Raw genomic sequence first — 22484 nt, forward strand, 5'->3', positions numbered from 1 at the left:
AATAGGTAGTGAATAAAATGCCTTAAAATAAAAAAAAATAATAAATAAAAATACAAATAAATGGTTTTTCATTGTCTCTAATCTTTGCAGTACATTAGAGTGTTTTCTGAAACCAAATTATTGTATTTACTGAAAAATAATTAAAATTAATTTAAGAATTATTTGATGGAGGAAAAACTTTTACCATTTATGCTATTCCATTATTAAAAAAAATTGCACCTATGCTTTTCATTACAGTTTGGGGAGGGTGGGAAGGGGGGGGGGGTGGCAAATGGAAAATAAAATGCCAACAGCCAGATAGATCTGTATGTATGTACGTACTTAAGGTTGACTTCATATACTTAACATTATTTTTTAACCTTAAAAAACATAATTAGTTTAACACCAATAAAATCTAAATAAACATGCAAAAGCATGCCAAATCTGTAATTACATACCTTAAACATTCTCTTCTAGTTAAAGTTGCTGAAAAATAAGATCTTCACACTACAGTTTATACACGAAATCATAATTTGAAACATTTGCAAATGACAAGAAAAACATTAAGTTCAATAAAGATTCACACAAATAAATATCACAACATAATAAAGTTTCTGACTTAAATTCTGTGGAGCACAGAAAAAAAATTTACTGAGCAACAAATATGTGGGTTCATTTCACAAACTGCAGAAATGGAAATGATAAATAATCAGTACACAATAAAAAAAAAACATTATAAGGAAAAAACTTTATTCTGTAATTTCCCATTCATATGCAAAAATCATCCACTGTGTGTTTTCCATGCGACACACTACCATATCGTAACACATACCAATGCCAGTAACCCCATTCATAGATAGATACTGCTGTCTAATACATCTTTTAAGAGCACAGTTGCAACAGCTTTACAAAATGCTTTTCACATCATAACCTACTAATTCAGCAGTATCACAAAGAGAATTGAAACAATATTGTTTCAAAAAACGTGGAACATTTTCATTAGTACACAAAAAATTTGTCATTATCCTGTAATGTAAGAAAAACCGATACTGTCTCTCACATAGGTGTGTAGTGATACAAAAAGTCAGCTTCCATTTTGTGCAACAAGGCCAACACAACACACACATCTCAGCAATATAACCCAGCACATTCATAAACCCACTAGTTACACGCTCATCACTGTGCCGACAAAACAAGGGAGACACAAAAATTAATCTGGACAAGTTTCAGGATCCAACCTTCCCCTGCCTTGCAATAATATTATATTAAATGCAAGGCAGATGAAAAAAACACATTGTGAAGTACAACAACCAAACAAAACAAATTCACATAAATAAGCATTGATAAAGTAGCTTGGCTTCTGGGTTGTAGACGCGTCCTTGGCGAATAATTCACTGATGTTTCGGTCGACATTGCAGTCGCCATCATCAGGGAGCAGTTGCCTACTTACAACCCAGAAGCCAAGCTACTTCAGACAATGGACGTGAAAGCCTGCCAACATTATTAAACATTGATAAACATTAAGAGCATAGTTAACACCAAAAGTTGCACGGCAGATTAAAAAAACAAACTTATAACTCATCTGTACTTGTTACAACATTCCAAAGACACAAATATAACTGACTACATTAAAAAAAAATTACAACTAACTTCACTGCACGCACTATACTAAAAGCTTCACACCAACAGAATAGCAAGCCAATGACTTAGATTTATACAGGGAAACGTGACTGCTTTCGACCTGTGACATTTGCCTGTATGTATCTGGAATCTCAAAGGCAGTGGCGGATCCAGGATTTTTGTTTGGGAGGGGCTTGACCCAGTTGAGGCCAGGCTTTATCAAAGCACACACTAAAACAATAGTGGACCCAGATGCTTTTGGAGGGGGCTTGAGCCCCTTAGCCCCCCCTCTGGATCCGCTACTGCTCAAAGGCAATATATAAAGTTTTGCTGCACTTGCTGCTGAATTTATACTTCATGAAAAATTTATTGAAACTACACTATCATTGTCTGAAAAGTAAAAAAGAACAGCACACATAAAAAACTGCACAAGCATTTTAAGTTATTTGCTGTTTTTCAACATGACCCACAACTTAAATAGACTCTCTTCATTCATACAACTTTAACTGTGCATAATTCATTTTCACAATCCACTAGCTGCAGTTTGCAATATTTATCAGTTGTCACCTTTGGCAGAATTAGTTCATTGTACTATTTATTAATAACTAATATTGTTTTTTCAAAGTATAAAAACTTTTGCTCAGTAAAACCTAAATTCATTTTGTAACATATCCACCAGCTCCAGTTAATCATATTTTTACCTATGGTAATTATTTATTCTTTTATACCAAGATCAGCTTTGACATCAGAACAATACTATTCTTATTTAATTCACAATGTCTCAAGTGCACATTGATTACATATATTAATTACTTATTTTTAAATTTTTATGGTTAATTCTGTTATGTACCAAAAAGGCTATACGTGTAGTAGTGATCTTAGTATGTGGTCTCTGAGAAAATAACTGTTACAAAAGTATAGAGTAGAAAAGTGAATTTAAGATTAATCAGAAAATGTTTAATAACATGTTTCGAACTTAATTTTGTTCTTGGAGGGCTCTGATAGGCTTCACTTTCAATATTTTTTTCTCCAGATAGCCATTCAAAAAGAAAAGGACCTAAATACAAGGGGGTACCCAAAAGAAACTGAAATGATGATGTCATAGTACCGCGTTATATTGCTAAAGGCGTAAAGAGCTACCATTCCCGAGTTAGTAAGCCAAATGTTATCACTAAAGAAGATTCCTTTTGACTTGTGTGAATTTTTTTGTGACAGTTGTTTTGTGTGCTCATTTTTTTTTGCAATAGCTGATTCTTCTAACAACAGACAGCCATAAAAAAATTATATGTAATTAAACCCCAATGGTTTTGCTAGAAAAAAACACTAAATACCGTGTTTTATCGCATAATGGTTGCACGCGCGTAATCGTCGCAACCATATTTTAGGCTGTCAAAATTGGGATAAAAAAACTTCTCGCGTAAACGTCGCATGATGTTTTTGGTCCCGCTAGTAGATGCCGAGCGCTTTGTGTAGGTATATTTTCCGTATAAAACGATGCATTTTAAAGTAGAAATCTAATATTTATTCGGTCATTACCACTTACTTAATAAATTAACGGAAAAATATGAAGTTGTTTGACGTGTAAATTTTCTTATAAAGACGTTTTTAAACGTTATTTCCTTTATCTGATCGTCTGCGTTGCCGCGGTGTAGGTATAATCTAAAATTTAATTTCGGTCCTTACCACTTATTTATTTAATTAACGGAAATACAAATTTGTCTGACGTGTAAATTTTCTTTTAAAGACATTTTTAAACGGTATTTCCTTTTATCTGATTGTCTGCGTTACCACGGCGTACCGCTTTTAAAAATGTAGCCAGCGCATCATTCATGTTTGTTATGTTGCTTCCCGTATAGAGCGCGCGCACGTAGTCGAATATCGATATCTCGCCGATTGGATGCAACGCGCGCTCTCTGTCAGGTGCCAAGTTAAATACATTTGATAGCCTGCATTCTTTCGTGGCCAGTGTGTACTACGACACGTTAGTTCACGTCAGATTCAAGTGGCTTGCGTTTACGTTAGAGTTTTGGTTTTTCCATTTAAAGTCGAAGAAAGGTTTTTGTTTAAGGAATTATTAATATAGATTGTTTGGCGTGCTATTGTATACTCCACCTTTTTTTAAATAAACGTACTTTCCATGAACGGGTTTTGTTTTTATGAATAACTTTACCTAACAAAAATTTTTTTTCCGCATAATCGTCGCAGCCCTACTTTTCAAACTTGATTTTAGTATAAAATGTGCGACGATTATATGAGAAAACACGGTACAGTCACAATCACCATCAATCTCATGTGTGCCATATTATAAGCTATATAATGATATCAACTTTTAAAATTAATAAATAATAAAAAAAATTAATGGCCCAAAACAGATGAGATGAATCTAAGTACGTGCATACTTCTTCTATTACTGCTTCTTGGTTTGCGAAAACAATCTGTGATTTTCTTTTTCAAATGTTGATATTCAAAGGGTTTTGAGTAGCTTGAATGTACTCTCTCTGCCTGCTTAATGGCATTTAACACACAAATAAACTAAGTGTGGCATGACCTCTTTGCTCATATTCTGTTGATATTGAGTCACATAGTTCAAATTTAAATCTGATGTCATACACAAAAAAAAAATATATTTTTTTTTTTAATGTATCAGTTGAAATAGTGAATTGAAGTTGCATTTTTTATGAGATCCAAATCTCAAATATTCCCCTCCACTTTAACAGCTATGTACCTAATGACAACAATTTTGTCATAAGTTAAATGGGTGAAATGGAAGCAATAACCGTTTCCAAAAGGTAACAAAACTTATGATATGCAGTGAAAGGGTTAACATAACTTTAGTCTACACTCTCAGCCAATTCACCAATTAACGTAATGGTTAAGGAAAATTTATTTCTGTTAGTAGTAGTGCCATAAATGTAGTGTAAGCATAATCTGCATAACATATTTTTTTTGTGTGAAGAGTGATATATTATTTATTTATTTATTTTTCTACTTGTAAGGGCTTAAACATATTACAGTAAACTCCCTATGATCCGCGCATGCTACGAAAAAATACAGCACATATGAAAATTTGTATTTTATTACAAGTAAGCAATTTGAACTCTACTGACGAGTGTATTGTGTGCAGTATACAGTAAAATGCCACAGGCCTTCTCGGAACTCACGCAGTAGGCTGACACGCGTTGATATTTTGGTCTCTGTCGCACTTTGTTTCTTGTCTTATGGTTGAGCACTTTTTTTACATTACTGAAATGTATTGTATGTTAATTATTCAGTAAAATACTAAAATTTTAGAATCGTTTAAATATTTTTACTGTTAATTGTAACTTTTACTGTACATAAAGTTTTAGATTTTTAAGTTGAAATTAATGTTTCCTTTTTTTGTTTTCCATTTTCGGCTCTTTTGCGGATTATCCGTGATTTTCACTATCCGCGGTGGCCCTGCCACTTAATTTCGCGGATAATCGGGAGTGTACTGTATTTATTTATTTATTTTTGTGCTTGTAAGGGCTTAAACATATTAGTTCTATTAAGTGTAATTCTACCAATGTGCGGGTCCGTCCCAGACTGGCCACAGCTTCCCCTACCTTGGGTTCCCTCGCAGAAGAGCCTGTCTCCAGAACCAGGCACAAGCTCGGCGCGACGAGACGCCGTGGCGCAGTCTGAGAGGGAGGCTGGCCGCCGTGCGCCGTGCAACTTCCGTGCCCAAACAGGAAGCGACTGACCTTCCAGGACGTGCCGTCACGGTACGCATTGCGATGCAAATTTTCTGGCTTGCTCAGGAAGCATTGTAAGAAAAATTGAGGAAATAGCTGGAAAATGGGCATACACACAAAAAATGGTGTTCTGAGTAAATCAGATGAAAAGTTTATAAAGTGACGTACATTTTCATGGTTTGTTACTGGAAATGATGAGTAGGAATAATATATTACCATAAATGTTATTGGAAACTTCAAGCAACGCTTAACAAATAGTCTTACAAAAAATGTATATCCCAGAAAATACAGTTATTTGTAAATATGTTATAAAAACATAAATATTTCAGTATGTTTTCACCTAAATGAAATAAAAAAAATTTTAAGTCTAAGGATTTACATAAAAAGGGTACACATGTACAAGTGCCCTTATTCCAACTTTTTCCTCAATTAGCGATTCACATTTACAGTAAATGTTAATTGCCTGATTCTAAGAAGATAAAATTTGGCAGTGATCATTGTCTGTCCGGAAAGTCACTCACTTCAACATAAAACTGTGAGAAAAGCAGTCCCTACCTTGAGTATCTTGATGAAAATCAGAAACTTCCTGCGCTGTTGTGAAAAATTCATCTCCCAACTGTTCTCCAATACGCCACGGAGCATAACCTGCAACCACAAACAAATATTTATATATCCTGCCTAAGCCAATAAAAAAAAATTATTACTATCAAACTAATTTTTAAATGTATTGTTTCATCACAATAAACCTGATTTCCAACGGCAAAAAAGACTGATATCACCTTCCTGTGTGTCTGTATGTGTACATGTATGTTAACTTTCTTCAGCTCAATTTTATTTCAAAACAATTTATCACCTTGGTGTTTATCAACTTCTAGATTTGAATTTTTTTTGTATATTTGGTCAAAATTGGTTTGCAAAGAATAACAAATGATGCAATAATTTTAAAAATACATATCTCATCCCAAAAAAAAATTACATTATAAAACAATTTTGTAATCTTATTTCTAGTTTTGGTCTATTGCAGTATAACCAAACTCTTATCACCTAAAAATCTTTTAGACCTATGTTTCTGCAACATTTCTCAATGTCTAATAATGGAAGCTGATGAAGCTCTTGTCAAGGAAGATTTTTATATCATACTGCCTCAAATATAAAGAGAACACTTGATATTCTGCCTCTCATGAATAATTCTCCTCTTGTTTATAAGTCCTATGAAAATGGTGGTTATCTAGGTCTTTACAATGCTATTAGAAGTAACGATTGATTTCATTTTTAAAAACCATTGGATGTTAATCACCTTGTAGATTAATTAAATAATTGTATTTGTAAAACTATTAATGCCTTTATGCCGACTTTTACAAACAAATTTCCAACTACCCAAACTGGTTTTCAAAATATCTGATTCAATCCTTGAAATTTAAGAAACATTTTCCATAAAATCTGTAGAAGAAACAAAAACATGTTTATTACTCCCAATTCTTATTCTTGCGGAAACGGGCTGAATAGCTGATCAAGAGTGATAAAATCAATTGGGTGAGATTGATTAGCAATAATATAAACAACAGTTCAAACAAGTTTTGTCGTTATGTGAAAATAATGAAAAACTGTTATCAAGAACAACATACAATAGATGTGAATGGTAGTGTTTCGAGTGAACCAAACATATTATCATATGCTTTAGCTAAATACTTCTCAAATGTTTATGTGTCACCATCCTGCACTAACCATAATCCTTCTTCTACCTTATTTTGTGACACCATTTCTGTTCCTATTATCTCAGAAAGCTTAGTGCTTTGGGGCATCAAGACCTTAAAAACTTCTATTTGTACTGGTCCTGATGGGATACCAAAATTATATTAAAAGACTGTTCTCACCTATTAGTAGGTACCTATTCTAAACAAATTTATTTAACATGATTTTAAATAGTAGTGTTTCCAAATGAATGGAAAATTGCAAAGGTGTTATCTACACTTTACAGAAAAAGATAGGTATTATTTTTAGATTAATCAATAACTATAATAGATTAGATCAACTTGGAAATAAAGCTGATTGGCTATTTGTTTTTTTCAGTTTCTCATGCAGATATTCACGTACCTGTAGATATTCCCATAATTAGTGTGAACTCTCAGTTGATGTACAGAGTGTCCATAAAGTCATGGCGCACTTTCAACCAGTCACACAAAAGCCACGAAACAAGATGAGAAATGTGAAATCTTCACCAAATAAAAGGTAAACTCTCCAAGATTGCACACCAGGACGAAGCTCCTCCACACTACGCCAACATTGTTCGTGAGTTTCTGGACAACAAAATTCCGCCAGCGGTGGATAGGCATAGGTGCTGTCAAGGCAAGGCCACCATGATCTCTGCACCGGACGCCATTAGACCGTTACCAGTGGGTGAATGTATCAGCAACATTAGTAATTTAAAACGGAGAATAACAGACGTTATTCACTCTGTTACACCAGACATCCTTAACCGTTAGTGGCAATATCTAGAATATTGTTTCGATGTGTGTAGGGCAACAAGTGGAGGCCACATCGAACTGCACTGAAAAGGTATACAAACTTCAAGAGTTTACGTTTCATTTGACGAATATTTTCACATTTCCATTCATCTTGTTTCGTTGCTTTCCTGTGACTGGTCGTAAGTGCACCATGACTTTATGGACACACTATAATTTATCCTCCATGTATTATAAAATCTATAAATCTATTTCATTCTCCATCAAATTTTTGTAGATTTTTATTTTATGAATCTTTATAAGTTTGATTTAATGAATGTTTAATTTTTATGTGTCCATTGTTTGTGTAATGTATTTCTTTAAAATTTTGTTCCTTGTATGTTTTGTGCACACCCTTGCAATATCTTCATGGAGTGTTGGTGTGCATGTGACAATTGTAAATAAATAAATAAATAAATAAAATTAATAAAATAATAATTTCTAAATTTTATCTTATATCGATATAACATTAAATTTTTATCAAATTGTTGAACCATTTGACCATATATCACCAATATAGAATGTATTTTAATCCTTCTAGTTAATTGATTTTAGTTAAATTTAGAAGTAATACTTTTAAAATTTTTATTTTAATAATAAAATGAAATTTAGTAAATATTTGTTTGTAAATGCCAAAACTTAACTAGGTCTTAAATAAACAACATATAAAACATATTCAAAAATTCAATAATGAGAATAATGTTAAATGTTAATTACACGAAGCCTACGTAATTGCAGTTCTTGGTGATCATAAATTGAACTATTCCACAATTCTGTTCTTGAGTTATTTTATTATGTGATGGGTTTACATTATAGTTTTTTTAAGCACATCAGCATTTATATTTTCTAGTTTCCAATATTTTCACCTCACATTTCTCTAGCCTTCATAGCCCTCTTCCCTACTAAGTTTCTAAGAACTTGTGGGAATTGAAAAGTACATCTTTGCAGGCTAACCAAGCAACACTAAAAAAAATTATTTTCTGAAATTTTCTTTCTTTTTTATCAAATCTTTCAAATCCACATTTAACAGGTCTGATTTTAGGTTTTCAGCACCATATATTCCTGAATGGCAAGAAATGTTATCAATCAATAACAAGCTAAATTTAATGAATTTTTTTGTGAGTTGGAAAAATTAATTTTAAAAAACAGCTAAAAATATTTTTTTTTTAATTTCTATTTAATTTTAAGGATGTAAGCAATATACAAAAAATTATTTAATAATAAAAGAATCAAGTAGAATTTTTGAGCTGATAATATGTGGAATCATCTTTTTAAAATATTTTATGGACCACAATATCTTTAAACTTTATAGGACAAACTTTGGGGGTCAGGAAAAGTAACTTATTAAAAAAAAAAGGTTGGATACGAATTTTATAACAATGTTCAACAATTACGAAATCATTTCCATTTATGTGTACAAGGGAGGTGTATGTTTTTCCCATTATCCCATTATGAAAGGCATTGCATAATGTACCAACGTAACAATAAATAAACAACAAAAAGACTACTGGTGCTCATCCAACTACTACCAGCATCTGCACTCACGGTGACTGGACTTGGTCCCGCCCTGCGAAGGGCCGGGCTTGGCGTGATCAAACGACATGTCGAAGTCATCGTCGCCATCGTCCAGCGTCAAGTCCTCTACGCTCGCCTCGTCTTCCTCCACGTACTCAGACTTGGGCTCCAGGAACACCTCTGTCAGCGGCTCCCTCTGCGGAACTGCCTCCCGCTTGGGCGACGCCGCGGGCTCGGAGCGCGTCGGGTGGGCTCCGAGGTCGGCAGGCGGGGTGGCCGGCAGACCGGGGACCGAGGAGTTGCTCGCCTGATCGAGGTCATCTCGTCTCCCTCCGCTCGGTCTTCGGCGATGCTTCCTGCGCTTCCTCGGAACAGGAGAAGCACTGTCTTCCCTCGAAGACTCCTCCCTCGCCAGGGGCCGCGAGGGGTCCTCCGCGGGAACCACCGGAGCCCTCTTCTGTTCGGCGGTCGCTTCCAACGCAGGGGGCGTGCCTCGGGGATCGCCGGCATCCCCTGGATGCTCCTCCGAGGGCTCGTCACTCATCGCCCCCCCTCCCCCGCTGTCGGACAGGCCTTTGATTTGCAACGACTCCGCGGCCTTGAGCAGCGACCCCAGTTGGTCCTGACAGATGTTTACTTTACCCCTATACATGTAAAATATCATGGCCTCCAGTTCCTTGAAGGTCACGTCTTTTAATATTATAATAGGGTGCCGTTCACAGTGTTGTGTGAGTAACCTCTGTGGAGCAAAGAAAAAAATTACTATTAACATTGTTGCAATATATTCAGGCTATTCAGAAGAAAAAAAAATGTACAAATTTTGCAAAGAGGTTTGCCAAAGTGATGACTTATGTGTGAGTGTCAAATTATAGAAGAGTTTGTTGAAAACATGAGCAATTGGGCACAAACAATGCAAGTGTGATAATTTATTTTACATCAGTGGTCTAAAAAGTAAAATTTTGCATTTAAATAAACAATGCCACTTCCAAGCAGACTTCTTAAGAATCACCAGCACAACTTTTAATTTTTTGTAACAATATTTTATACCAGTCAAAGGACAAAACAAATAATCATTAGTGCTTATTATACTTATTGCCCAACAAAGTCACAAGTTACAAATATGTCATATCTTATGGTATCTGAGTGGGCCTCCCAATGGATCATCCTGGTTTTTCGCAAGTTAGAAATGTGTCGGATACTCATGAAGGGAAACATGGACGGTTCTGCTGATGGCCATCGAAACTTCTCACGAAACTACAGTTTCCCTCACTGCATCACACCACTGCAGCTTGCTGTTGGGCTCATTTCACAACTTCCACCTCACAAACCTGTCACTTGACACCTGTCCGCCACACACTAACATGTACCTATACTTCTTTCCACTGCCGTAAGAGTTGCACGATAGTCTCAATCTGCATTCCAAAATTAAAAGTAAATTAAAGCTCATTTGTTCTACTTCAACACTTAACATAACTAATTGTAAATTCAATAGTACCAGACAGGGGCGGCCCCAAGACTATCAGGGTCGCACGCCGGTGTTTTTCATTTTTGAAGTTCTACTTCTTTAGGCACGTTATGAAAAAATTATGATTTTGAATTTTTATGATATGTGCGCACCATACAACAAAATTTTCACAGGATGAAAAAGGGGCTACATACAAAAAAAAGCTAAAAACAAATAAAAATTATATATATGCTTTTAAATCTTAGACTTTAGTGATTGATGTTGAATACTGGTACATAGCATTAAATTTTTTTATTTAATGTGAAGATTAGTGACAGAAATTGTGTTTATTAACTTTTTCACGTGTATTTTCAAGTGTACTTATAGAAAAGAGATTATGTTCCCATATGTATAATTTATTTACATTATAGATTATTACATTATTATTTAAAAAATAATTAAAATTAATAAATTAGAATATTCATTCAGCATATATATTGATTATCATTATTAATTAACCATAATTAATTATCTAACTAAATTTAAGAAATTAATTTTATACAAGTCTTCATGTTAATATTGCATAAGAATAATTTTTTTAATTTTTTTAATTTAATTGAAATTTTACTTTACTAACCGTATTTATATCACTTCAGTCCTTTTTATTATTTTATTTATATTAATGATTTGCTTGCAAAATAAAAGTTAGTTTTTTATTACACCAATTAAGTATAACTTCTACACACATACATAAGTACAAGCACCCATTTTTTTATTTTACTCTTTTGTCTAGTATCCTGCTAAAATTATGGAAATCAATGTGAAAAGTTAAGTATAAACTTTTATTTGCAAATAGACTTAATTGCTGGTCAATACAAATTTCAATTAATGATTTTGTACCATAAAAACTTGTAAAATGTTTATTGCCACATATAATTATGAAATTCCCCCCCGGTTTATGATTGTAAGCATTTATAAAAATGACCCAAAGATAATTTATCCGTAGGGGCATGCATTTTTCGCGAAAAGATTTTGAGACTGTCTGTATGTTAAAACACTATAGCATCATTTGTGTTTCGTGATTGGTTGAGTTTCCCTCAGGTACATGTCTACTGTCGGCACACCAATCACTGCAATTTTGTGCGGAGGCAAACTCGTTCCGATTGGCAATGGCTTCTCTTGCAAACAGCCGCCAACTACATCAAAGAAACTGTTGGGGCTGGCATAATTTATTGCAGTCTAATAATCGCTCAGTTTGTTTCGCGAAAAATGCCTGCCCCTATTTATCTGGAAAGAATATCAAAATTTATTAAGATAAATCAGCAAAATCATCGTTGAAATTTAAGTTCCATGTTGGCTTAAAATTTTGTTCGAACAAATTATATTTTGAAAATTTTCTAGGGGAGGGCCTTAATAGAAGTAAATATAGCCCAGGACCCCGCAAAGCCTAGAGCTGCCACTGGTACCAGACTTGTCAGATTCAAGGGGGAGGGAAAATATTTAAAGAAATATGATCAATGTAAATAAATACTACACTTCTCTCTCTATTCCCTTTTCAACCCAACCTTGCCTTTTGTTTATCTCAATCTGTCTCCCCGGCAGTGATTGTGCACATCTCGCATGAGGAATGATTTAATTTTTAGTTTAATTTCTAACTGTAATTATCTTGTTAAATTTGATATACTGGCTAAAAGAAAGTAAAAAAGAAAATTTAAAAAAAGGTAAAAAATAAAAATGTAAAAAATTAATTTTTAGATAATTTAATTACTTTGATTAATTAACTTAGTCTGATTTATCAAATATCCAACCTTCTAAAATTCTGTCACTGAACGATTGTGGTATTAGTTCTGCTGGTTATTGTTCTGATGATTTTTGTTGTTTTGTGTTCTATCCTGTCCTACTGAGCTATAGTGTCTAGTCTGTGTAATGTGTTTTATTTTATGTATTATAGCTGTCCTTGTGCTGTCTGTCTGTCTGTCTTATCCTGTGTTTTTGTTATTTAGTGTTATTTGTTTAACTGTGTATGCATTATATTTGCTGTTCCCAACACTAAAGACTCTTTGACTGTTGGTGGGCATGTTACAAAATTTAAATAAATAAATAAAATAAACATAAATAAACAAATCACCAAATTCTAGTCAAAAAATTAATAATCAGTTGGTGAATGATTTAACAAGATGGTTCCGACATTATGTAGTGCCAAGTTTTAAGTACTGCAACACATTTACATAGAGAAGTTCACAGAACTTGTAGATGCACCTAAAGCTAGCAAGCTTGTTTCCTGCATGACTAGCATAGTCTTGCATTAAATATGTAACAGATTCTAATATCACATCTTAACAGCGCAAATCCAATTATGAAAATGTTTTCCAAGAAATCAAGAAAACAAGTTTTAAATCTTGCAAAGGACTTCTATATATGTCATATGAATAGTGCTCTATACGTATTACAGTTTATAATAGTAATGACAGCTCTCCATCTATAAAGGCATCTGCTAATAAAGATTAAACACATTTTCTCATTTTAAAAAAAATCAGCTCCTTACCTCAAAAAACGGACTGCACGCCGACAACACAACCTTGTGAGCCTTCAGATACTGTCCTTCTGCGGCTACCGTACAGTCGACTAACATGCCACTTTCCAAAAGCGTGTCAAATACTGACACCAATGTATTCTGATGATTGTTCCATTTCAAACAGAACTGCTGATCTGAGTCCATTATTTAAATTTGTAAGCTGGAAAAAAAAAAAAATAGATTTACAAACCTGGCCATTAAGACAAGGATTTAAAAAAAAATAACACCAAACAACCAACATTTATTCATGATTATTTATTTATTTATTAAAATTTGTGACATGCCCACCAACAGTTGGGAACCATAAAGGTGGGCACGATCATACAAAAAAAAAACAACCACAAATACACGAAAATACAGTCACTGCATGTGGCCAGGCACCACAAACAAGCCGGCACTACGCAAGGTCAGCACCACCTACAAGGAAGACAATCCATACAGGCAGGCACCACCAGCAAGCAGTCTCAACAAAACAAGGGCTCCACTCACGTGCAGGGACCGCATTACAAAAAAAAAAGATACTTGAACTAGCTGATTCTAGAAATGTTAAAATGGATATGTCTCAGTTTTTAAAGACACTAGATAGTTTCAATTGATTCTTTTTTTTTTTTGCTGTAAATATTTAGCCTTAATGAATGTACAGTTATTTTGCTTATAGTCTCAGTGGTTTGAGAGATATTTAAAGGTAACCTTTTATGTAAGATAATAATGTTCACAGGCTTTCACGGCCATTGTCTCAAGTAGCTTGGCTTCTGGGTTGTAGCCGAGTCCAAGGCGAATAATTCACCTACGCTTCGGTCAACATTGCAGTCGCCATCATTAGGGAGCTCAGTTACCTACTGTTGACCAAAACGTCGGTGAATTATTCACCAAGGACGCGGCTACAACCCAGAAGCCAAGCTACTTTTATGCGGAGATTTTTTAAATATGGCTAGCCAAACCCTGAATCTTTTCATAATTATTTTAACTAATGTCATCATATTATTGAGTAAATGGAATATTTATTCGATTATAAACTTTATGGCTACATATTTGAATATCACAGCTAAATTCAAGTCATTGTTACTTTATAGTTAGAGACAAAATTTTATGGTTTTGTTTTTAATCTAATTTTGTTCTTAATATATACTAATAGGGGTCAGGACGATGCCTGTTACTTTGACTTAGCTAAAGCCTTTGATACTGTAAAACATTCCTTACTTCTTATTAAATTATCCCATTTAGGTCTTTGTGAAAACTATATCAATTGGTTCTCAAGTTACCTTTCCACACAGAAGTTTTTTTGTGTCGATCAACAATCATAGATTTTCTCATTATAATGTGTGTTCTGGTGTTCCCAAGGGAGGTACTCTTTCACCTCTTCTCTTCAATATATTTATTAAAGACATTACAGAAGTACTTTGCTACTCTACTGGCATTCTTTTTGCTGATGACCTAAAAATCTATAAAATTATTTATTCCTTAGATGATTGTGAATTATTACGAGAAGATATTATTAAAGTTAATAATTGGTGTCTAAGAAACTTGGTCAAACTCAACTAAGATAAAACCAAGGTCATATCTTTCACTAGGAAAAACCATCCAATTAAATATTCATACAAATTAGCGATTTCATTTATCTCTCAAGCCCACTACACAAAGGATATCGGTATCATTCTTGATTCAAAATTATATTTCCATAAACATGTAGATTACATATATTCCTATGCACGAAGAACTCTAGCGCTTATAAAATTTATTACTTCTTATGCAACCAACTCAGACTCACTTATCTCTCTTTACATGGCACTTATAAGATCCAAATTAGAATATGGTTCTGTTATCTGGAATGTCATCAAATTAACGGATACTGAAAAAATTGAAAATATTCAAAATAAAGTTATACATTTAATTATTATGAGGAACCTCCCACGTCCCACTTGGACACCCCTGGTAGACCGTAGGGCCTATCATGATGCCCTTTTTGTTCATAATTGTTAAATTCATAAATTCAGATGTCCTTTTTTCTTGACAATACTGCTTAAGAATTCTGCAATTCAATTCCCACTTTCGCTCTACTCTGTGTACTCTTCATACTCATAATGATATTATTTATAGACTTATAACAAACTACAATAATCTATATTTGAATTCCAACAGTGTTTAATTATAAATTCTGATTTATGTCTGTCATATCTATATTATTTTTCCTTCAATTGTTCTCTTAGCATTTAATAATATGATTTTACCTATATGTTTTATGTGTTATGGTTCTTTAACCTTTGTTAGTGTTTTGTCTGTTTTGTTATTATCACTGCTAGTGTGTGGTACTCTTGCTCTCGTTTGCTGGCCATCTGTAGATGTTTTCCTCCTATGGTACCGACAGAGGTGGGAGTCCATACTCTGGTAGTGATAACTGTGTTCCTGTTATTGCATGTAGTGCCCACCACTAAAGTCTACGACTATTGGTGGGCATGTGACAAATTCCAAATAAATAAAAATAAATAAAACAAGAGATTTGGTAAATTTTTTTTTTTATGATTTCTGTTTATTCATAAAGATAGCATAACAGTAAACAAATGTGACACTTAAATGTTTCATTATACTTAATTCACCAAAACAGTGCTACTTTGATTCATACATGATGCACTTTCACAATATAATATGTATGGTAATAAGCGTGTCTAACTACAAGGTACAATAAAAATAAATCGGCAAGTATTTGTGTGTTTAAAAAATTTACAAACACTGTAATTTAAAATGAGTTACTAATAAAAGCTGCAAGATAAAAAAAAAGGAAAAGGTTTTCCAGTCTATTTAGAACCATACATTTTGGTACAAAATGTTTGCTAAATAAATTCCATTAAATTTAATAGGTATGTATATTAAAAGAGTACATTTTGTGATTTTTTAGTTAAGTCTTGATTAAAAAATACTGATTAAGTTCATGATTTTTAGTTGCTTTTCAGTGTTTTATGATGTATTAATTTGCATTTTGGTTTTATATGGTGTTTTGATATACTTTTCTGTGTTATTTCGGTTTTATTGCAATTGTGCCACTATTCAGCATTTGCTGGGTATATGCTCAATATCATATTGTGTTTTTGTTTTTAAAGGCAAACTGAAGAGCTGCTTGATTTTTTTTATCATTTATAATTACTAATATATTTGTTACGGTAGACAAAAGAATATAACTGTTATGGTGGACTGTTTGTAATCTTTTGCTTTATCATATATCTGAAATTTGTGATGTATTTCTGAACTTACAATATTGTATGAACTAACGAAATATCAAAAGGTAATAATTTAATGTATTTCTTTGTAAGGCATTATGCCATAGGTATATAGGAACACAAATTTTGTTTTGCACTGTTCTATACAGTGGTGACTCTTTGGTCACCTCTAAATTCCGAGCAATTTGCTGTCTCTGCCTTCTTCATGTCTTGGCAGCCATAATGAACATTTTCTAGTTGTAGCTTCTGCTCTATCACAAAATTATGAAGTAATTCAAGTGCATCTAACCGCCTGAAGGGGTGAGTTATTTCACGATTACTTTGAGAATCGTGTTTAAAGTATTATTTTCATGATCCATTTATTATTTATGGACTTGCAATCTGTTGTTTAGCGGTGGGCGTCCTGGTGTGACCGAGCCGTGTCTGAAATGAATACCTGACTATCTACTAGGAGTGGATTTTCCTCCTCTCTCCTATGGCCTCAGGATGTGCACCAGTTAAGATTTACTCTTGTGTTCTCCGCATGCAGTATGAATTCTTCGGACAATTAAATTTCTCTTTTGAACCATTAACCTGCCAAAATTAAAATCTAATCCGGATATAACAAAAATGTTTAATTGTATTGAACAATAATTATATCTTTTCTTGATTTAAACTAGTTAGGGCCCCAGAGATAAACTTATGATCAATTACGAGATTTACTAATACTCATGTCACATGTGTTAGGAGTTTATATTTATTACTGTAATGTTTTTTTGTAATTTATACATATTTATAAAAGAAAGAAAGTAAAGTGTTATGTGGCTGCCCTCTGAAATATGTCTCATTATTTTTTTTATCATACCTTTTTAAACCTTAGAATTCTTTACAGCATAAAATTTGTTTGACCATTAATACATATATACATTATCAATCTCCTATTGTTCTTAGGCAGCATTCAGTCGGCCCCCTTTGTGCTTAAACTTTCCCTTGTAGGATGACACATTGTTGAGCCCATGTTCCTTGGGCTTCCTCTGCTCACCTTGCACCAAAGGCTTACCTAACCTAAGGGGCAAGGTAGAGCGGTAGAAAGTGGTAGCAGAGCGTGGTTGGGTGTGTGCCATGACAATTTGGTACCTCGAATGTGCTGAACCTTAAATTTAAGCGATGAAATCTTCATCACCCAACGACCTATCTTTCCCAGCTGCCGAGGTACTCAAAATTGTATGGCACACACCCAACCACGCTCTGCTACCGCTTTCTACAGCTCTACCTTGGCCCTTAGGTTAGGTAAGCCTTTGGTGCAAGGTGAGCAGAGGAAGCCCAAGGAACATGGGCTCAACAATGTGTCATCCTACAAGGGAAAGTTTAAGCACAAAGGGGGCCGACTGAATGCTGCCTAAGAACAATAGGAGATTAATAATGTATATATGTATTAATGGTCAAACAAATTTTATGCTGTAAAGAATTCTAAGGTTTAAAAAGGTATGATAAAAAAAAATAATGAGACATATTTCAGAGGGCAGCCACATAACACTTTACTTTCTTTCTTTTATAAATATGTATAAATTACAAAAAAAACATTACAGTAATAAATATAAACTCCTAACACATGTGACATGAGTATTAGTAAATCTCGTAATTGATCATAAGTTTATCTCTGGGGCCCTAACTAGTTTAAATCAAGAAAAGATATAATTATTGTTCAATACAATTAAACATTTTTGTTATATCCGGATTAGATTTTAATTTTGGCAGGTTAATGGTTCAAAAGAGAAATTTAATTGTCCGAAGAATGCATGCTGCATGCGGAGAACACAAGAGTAAATCTTAACTGGTGCACATCCTGAGGCCGTAGGAGAGAGGAGGAAAATCCACTCCTAGTAGATAGTCAGGTATTCATTTCAGACACGGCTCGGTAACACCAGGACGCCCACCGCTAAACAACAGATGGCAAGTCCATAAATAATAAATGGATCATGAAAATAATACTTTAAACACGATTCTCAAAGTAATCGTGAAATAACTCACCCCTTCAGGCGGTTAGATGCACTTAAATTACTTCATAATTTTGTGATAGAGCAGAAGCTACAACTAGAAAATGTTCATTATGGCTGCCAAGACATGAAGAAGGCAGAGACAGCAAATTGCTCGGAATTTAGAGGTGACCAAAGAGTCACCACTGTATAGAACAGTGCAAAACAAAATTTGTGTTCCTATATACCTATGGCATAATGCCTTACAAAGAAATACATTAAATTATTACCTTTTGATATTTTGTTAGTTCATACAATATTGTAAGTTCAGAAATACATCACAAATTTCAGATATGATAAAGCAAATATACAAACAATCCACCATAACAGTTATATTATTTTGTCTACTGTAACAAATATATTAGTAAATATAAATTATAAAAGAAATTAAGGAGCTCGTCAGTTTGCCTTTAAAAACAAAAACACAACATGATATTGAGCATATACCCAGCAAATGCTGATTAGTGGCACACAATTCAGTATATAATCTTGTCCCTATTTATAGTTGTGTATTGAGGTAAAAGTAGTGACTCATCCCACACAAGTACAATCTAGAAAATAACCATTAGTTACAACAGTTACACGCATGAGAAGATTATTCACATGTGTGGTATACTCTCACATACATCAGCAAAATCCTCTGATTGAGTTGCACAAAAAAATGCAGGTCTAAACCAATCTTGCTGGATTACACTTCCAAAAGAACGTACAGAAAAAAAAAATTTAAACATTGCTTACCTTGTGTGATAAGGCCTGTGTGGAGTTTTAAATGTGTCATTTATTTCTTGCTGATGCTTGCAAAAAATATTATTCATGAAATTTTCGTGAGACTGACGTTTATTACCATCCTCGCAAAGCTGTCTAAAGAGCAACACAAAAAACCAGGAAAAGAACCTGTAAATATAAGCACAGTATTAGATACACTATCGTCAGGCTAACAGACAGCTGATGACAGACCCACAGATATTATCAATCCCTGAATGTGATATAATAAAGCCAGACCTTGAAATGAACAGCGATATAACATTTTTCGATATACATACAAGCCAACATACTTCCATGCACAGCATAATTGACTGTTCAAAAATGCAATAGTTTAGCTTCTGAGGATGGCTCAGAAAATTTTTTTTGGTATCTTTAATTGTTTTATAATCACACCTTTGGAAGATCATCTTATCTACAACATGTTTGGTTGCTGCTAATCATAAAGCTTGTATATTACTAAGACTTTAAAGTAATTACTGATATTAAAGTTATGTTTTCTTCGTTTAAATGAAGCTTTTACTTTTCAGTGTTAATCGTTAAGTTGCATTTGATGGTCAGTATGAACTCAAAATAGTATTATAAAAATGAGTCTATACATAACTGGTGAACCAATTTCACAACTTTATCAGGACCTTTAAGTAAAGTTTTCTTAGAACTTTTTACTTTACTGGACAACTTTATAAACCTTAGTGAAATCAAAAAATACGAGATAGATTTACTATTCATACAAACGTTCAAGTTTTGTATTAGAGAGCTAAAAAAATTTTCAGAGATAACTTCTACATGAGTTATGTGGCAGTCACCAGCTAATTAAATTAATTATATTTAATGTGCAGCTATGGAATTTAGCAAAAAGATGCTGCAAATTAAGTTTTGTGACTTCTAGATTCGTAACTGTTTATTTCTTGACTTTCTTGACCAATCCTCTAGTTTCTCTTGCTTCTTTGTGATTTCTGTGATTTTCGTGACCTGCATAAATAGTAGGTGTTTGTAAGGTTTTGTAAAGTAGCAACCAATACCTGGGTCAAGCAAAAAATTTCATTTGGTTCCTGAATGTAAATTGAGTTCCCAAATAAGTGACTGTGTGAATTTCGTGGAATAAGTGATGCTACACATACCAATATTCTATGTATTGTTACAATAAGGGATGCTTAGTAGTCGATTGGACCCCAAGTAAGATGAGTTTATATGTTTTTTTAGAGTCTTTCATGGCTAGGTGATTACACTTTTAAGTGATCACAAAAACCATGAAAAATTGGTTTGGTTAGGTTAGCTTAGTAGCATTAACACAGAAAATAATTGATAAAAAGTTTTAAAATCTTGCAACCCTTTTTTTTTCTTCTTCTTCTACCTGGGACAATTTGGTTTTCCCACATCTTGGTGATCAATAGTAGGTGAAAGGTTGGTTAGGTGATGTCAACGACATTTAAAATAGGTTGATGAGGTTAAGTAAGTTACAGTAATAAAATGTACGTAATACATACGTAACACATAATACATATTATTAATGTTACTCATCTAACTTAATTAACCTTTCACCTTAATATTTGCCACTAATCTGCATTATTACCAAACCAATTTCAATAATTTTCATTAAAATATAACACATAATACATATTATTAATGTTGCTCATCTAACTTAATTAACCTTTCACCTTAATATTTGCTACTAATCTGCATTATTACCAAACCAATTTCAATAATTTTCATTAAAATATTTTTTTTCTTGTTTTTTAAATATTTTTATTGTGAAATTTCACTGCACTTTATCATTCAATCCAATATTGGGGAAAAAGTAATAAAACATAAGTACAAAAAAATGCCATTTTCAAACATTCCCTTAACACTCAAAGGAACAAATCACCTCATATTTCTATATTTTGGTAGTAAATTAGTTCAAAAGCCACCAAGAAAAGAATTAAGGAAGAAGTATTTACAAGATATAAATATGTTGCTTTACTAGTCAAATGAGTCTAAAAATGTATTAAGCATTATAGGGGTATTTTTTAACAAAAATACAGGAACATTTTTGAATATGAAATTTTTAGCATCCTGTTGTTTTTTTTCTAAGAATAAGTATTACAATATTTTATGGATGGTTAGTTACATTTTATGTACTGTGAAATAGTGTAAAACTGTAGTATAGTGTAAAATAGTGTGATTGTTTCAGTTGGACAAGCTACAATTAAAATACTGTAAAATAGTGCTAACGGTTGTGTAGGAATTACTTGAGTATACAGCATTTTTTGAATGCTTAACATATCACAATGCCCTTTTTATGAAACATCACAAAAATTACGGATTCAGATCCCCCCCCCCCCCCCCTTCAAGATATTTACATTTCAATATCCGTCTGTCACTTTCCCCACTTCTACATGCACGGATACGTAGTAAAACGGCAACCAGTGAAAAATAAATTCAAGGTATTATGAAAATTAATAAATTTTTTTTTAATTTTTTCAAATTAATTTAAGTTCAAAAAAAAATTGAGATACGACAAAAACCAGTCAGGATTTATATATTAAATAAAAATAAACACAAAGTAATGATAGAACACTATATTCTAGTATTTCACGTATTGTAAACCGCACCGCCACCAAATACTCGGCTTCTATTGGTCGCCCGGAGTAACGTAAACGGAAGTTAAGCATTGCCGAGCTAACCCGTACGGTCCCGTGTCCGCGTGCGTGCCAGTGTAGATACTTAAATTTTGTGAGATCCGCCTCCGTTTACGTGTCATAATATGTAGAACGGGCCTTACAATTTACCAGAATTGAAAATAATGTATACATTTTTTGGTACTTCCAAAGTAATACAAAACCATTCAAAACCATAAAATATTATATAACCCACCATTGTATTATTTTCTTCCTATTTGGTGAGCTCTTTTCTCAAATATTTAGCTTCCCTTTTCTACGACAGAAATCGTCAGAAAAAATCTTCTTTTCCAACGGAACGCCAATGATTAGATCGACATAAACATCCCCGACACAATTCACAATATTATCGAAATTGTTTGCAATCCAATGAGAGAAAATACTTTATAGTATTTGCGTAGAACGAATACAAGTAGATTGTGTCTTAGGTTTGAACTTGAGACAACACAAACTATAACGGTTTGTGGCTGTATGAAGTAGGCCACGAC

The 22484-nt window shown here is 33.5% G+C and overlaps 1 protein-coding gene across 13 annotated transcripts in view; it reads right to left on the reverse strand.

Moving 5' to 3' along the window:
- LOC134534193 (longitudinals lacking protein, isoforms H/M/V-like) overlaps positions 1-22442 on the reverse strand; it is a 74883-nt gene extending 52441 nt beyond the window's left edge. For 5 of the 13 annotated variants that reach the window (XR_010075450.1, XM_063372363.1, XM_063372362.1 and 2 more), the window contains exons 1-5: positions 22193-22388; positions 19313-19468; positions 13318-13507; positions 9359-10067; positions 5868-5957 (exon numbers count right to left, since the gene is read on the reverse strand). Coding sequence is in view for 12 of the 13 variants with exons in the window: in XM_063372363.1 (XP_063228433.1) it covers positions 5868-5957; positions 9359-10067; positions 13318-13491 (973 nt within the window). In the remaining variant the exon portion in view is untranslated. Of the gene's footprint in view, positions 1-490; positions 5409-5867; positions 5958-9358; positions 10068-13317; positions 13508-19312; positions 19469-22192 lie in introns of those variants that run through there. The other 8 variants (XM_063372356.1, XM_063372360.1, XM_063372361.1 and 5 more) reach the window with 5 other exon arrangements.
- Positions 22443-22484: the final 42 nt, after the last annotated feature.

Source organism: Bacillus rossius, chromosome 7, assembly GCF_032445375.1.
Source record: "Bacillus rossius redtenbacheri isolate Brsri chromosome 7, Brsri_v3, whole genome shotgun sequence".
Lineage (NCBI taxonomy): Eukaryota > Metazoa > Arthropoda > Insecta > Phasmatodea > Bacillidae > Bacillus > Bacillus rossius.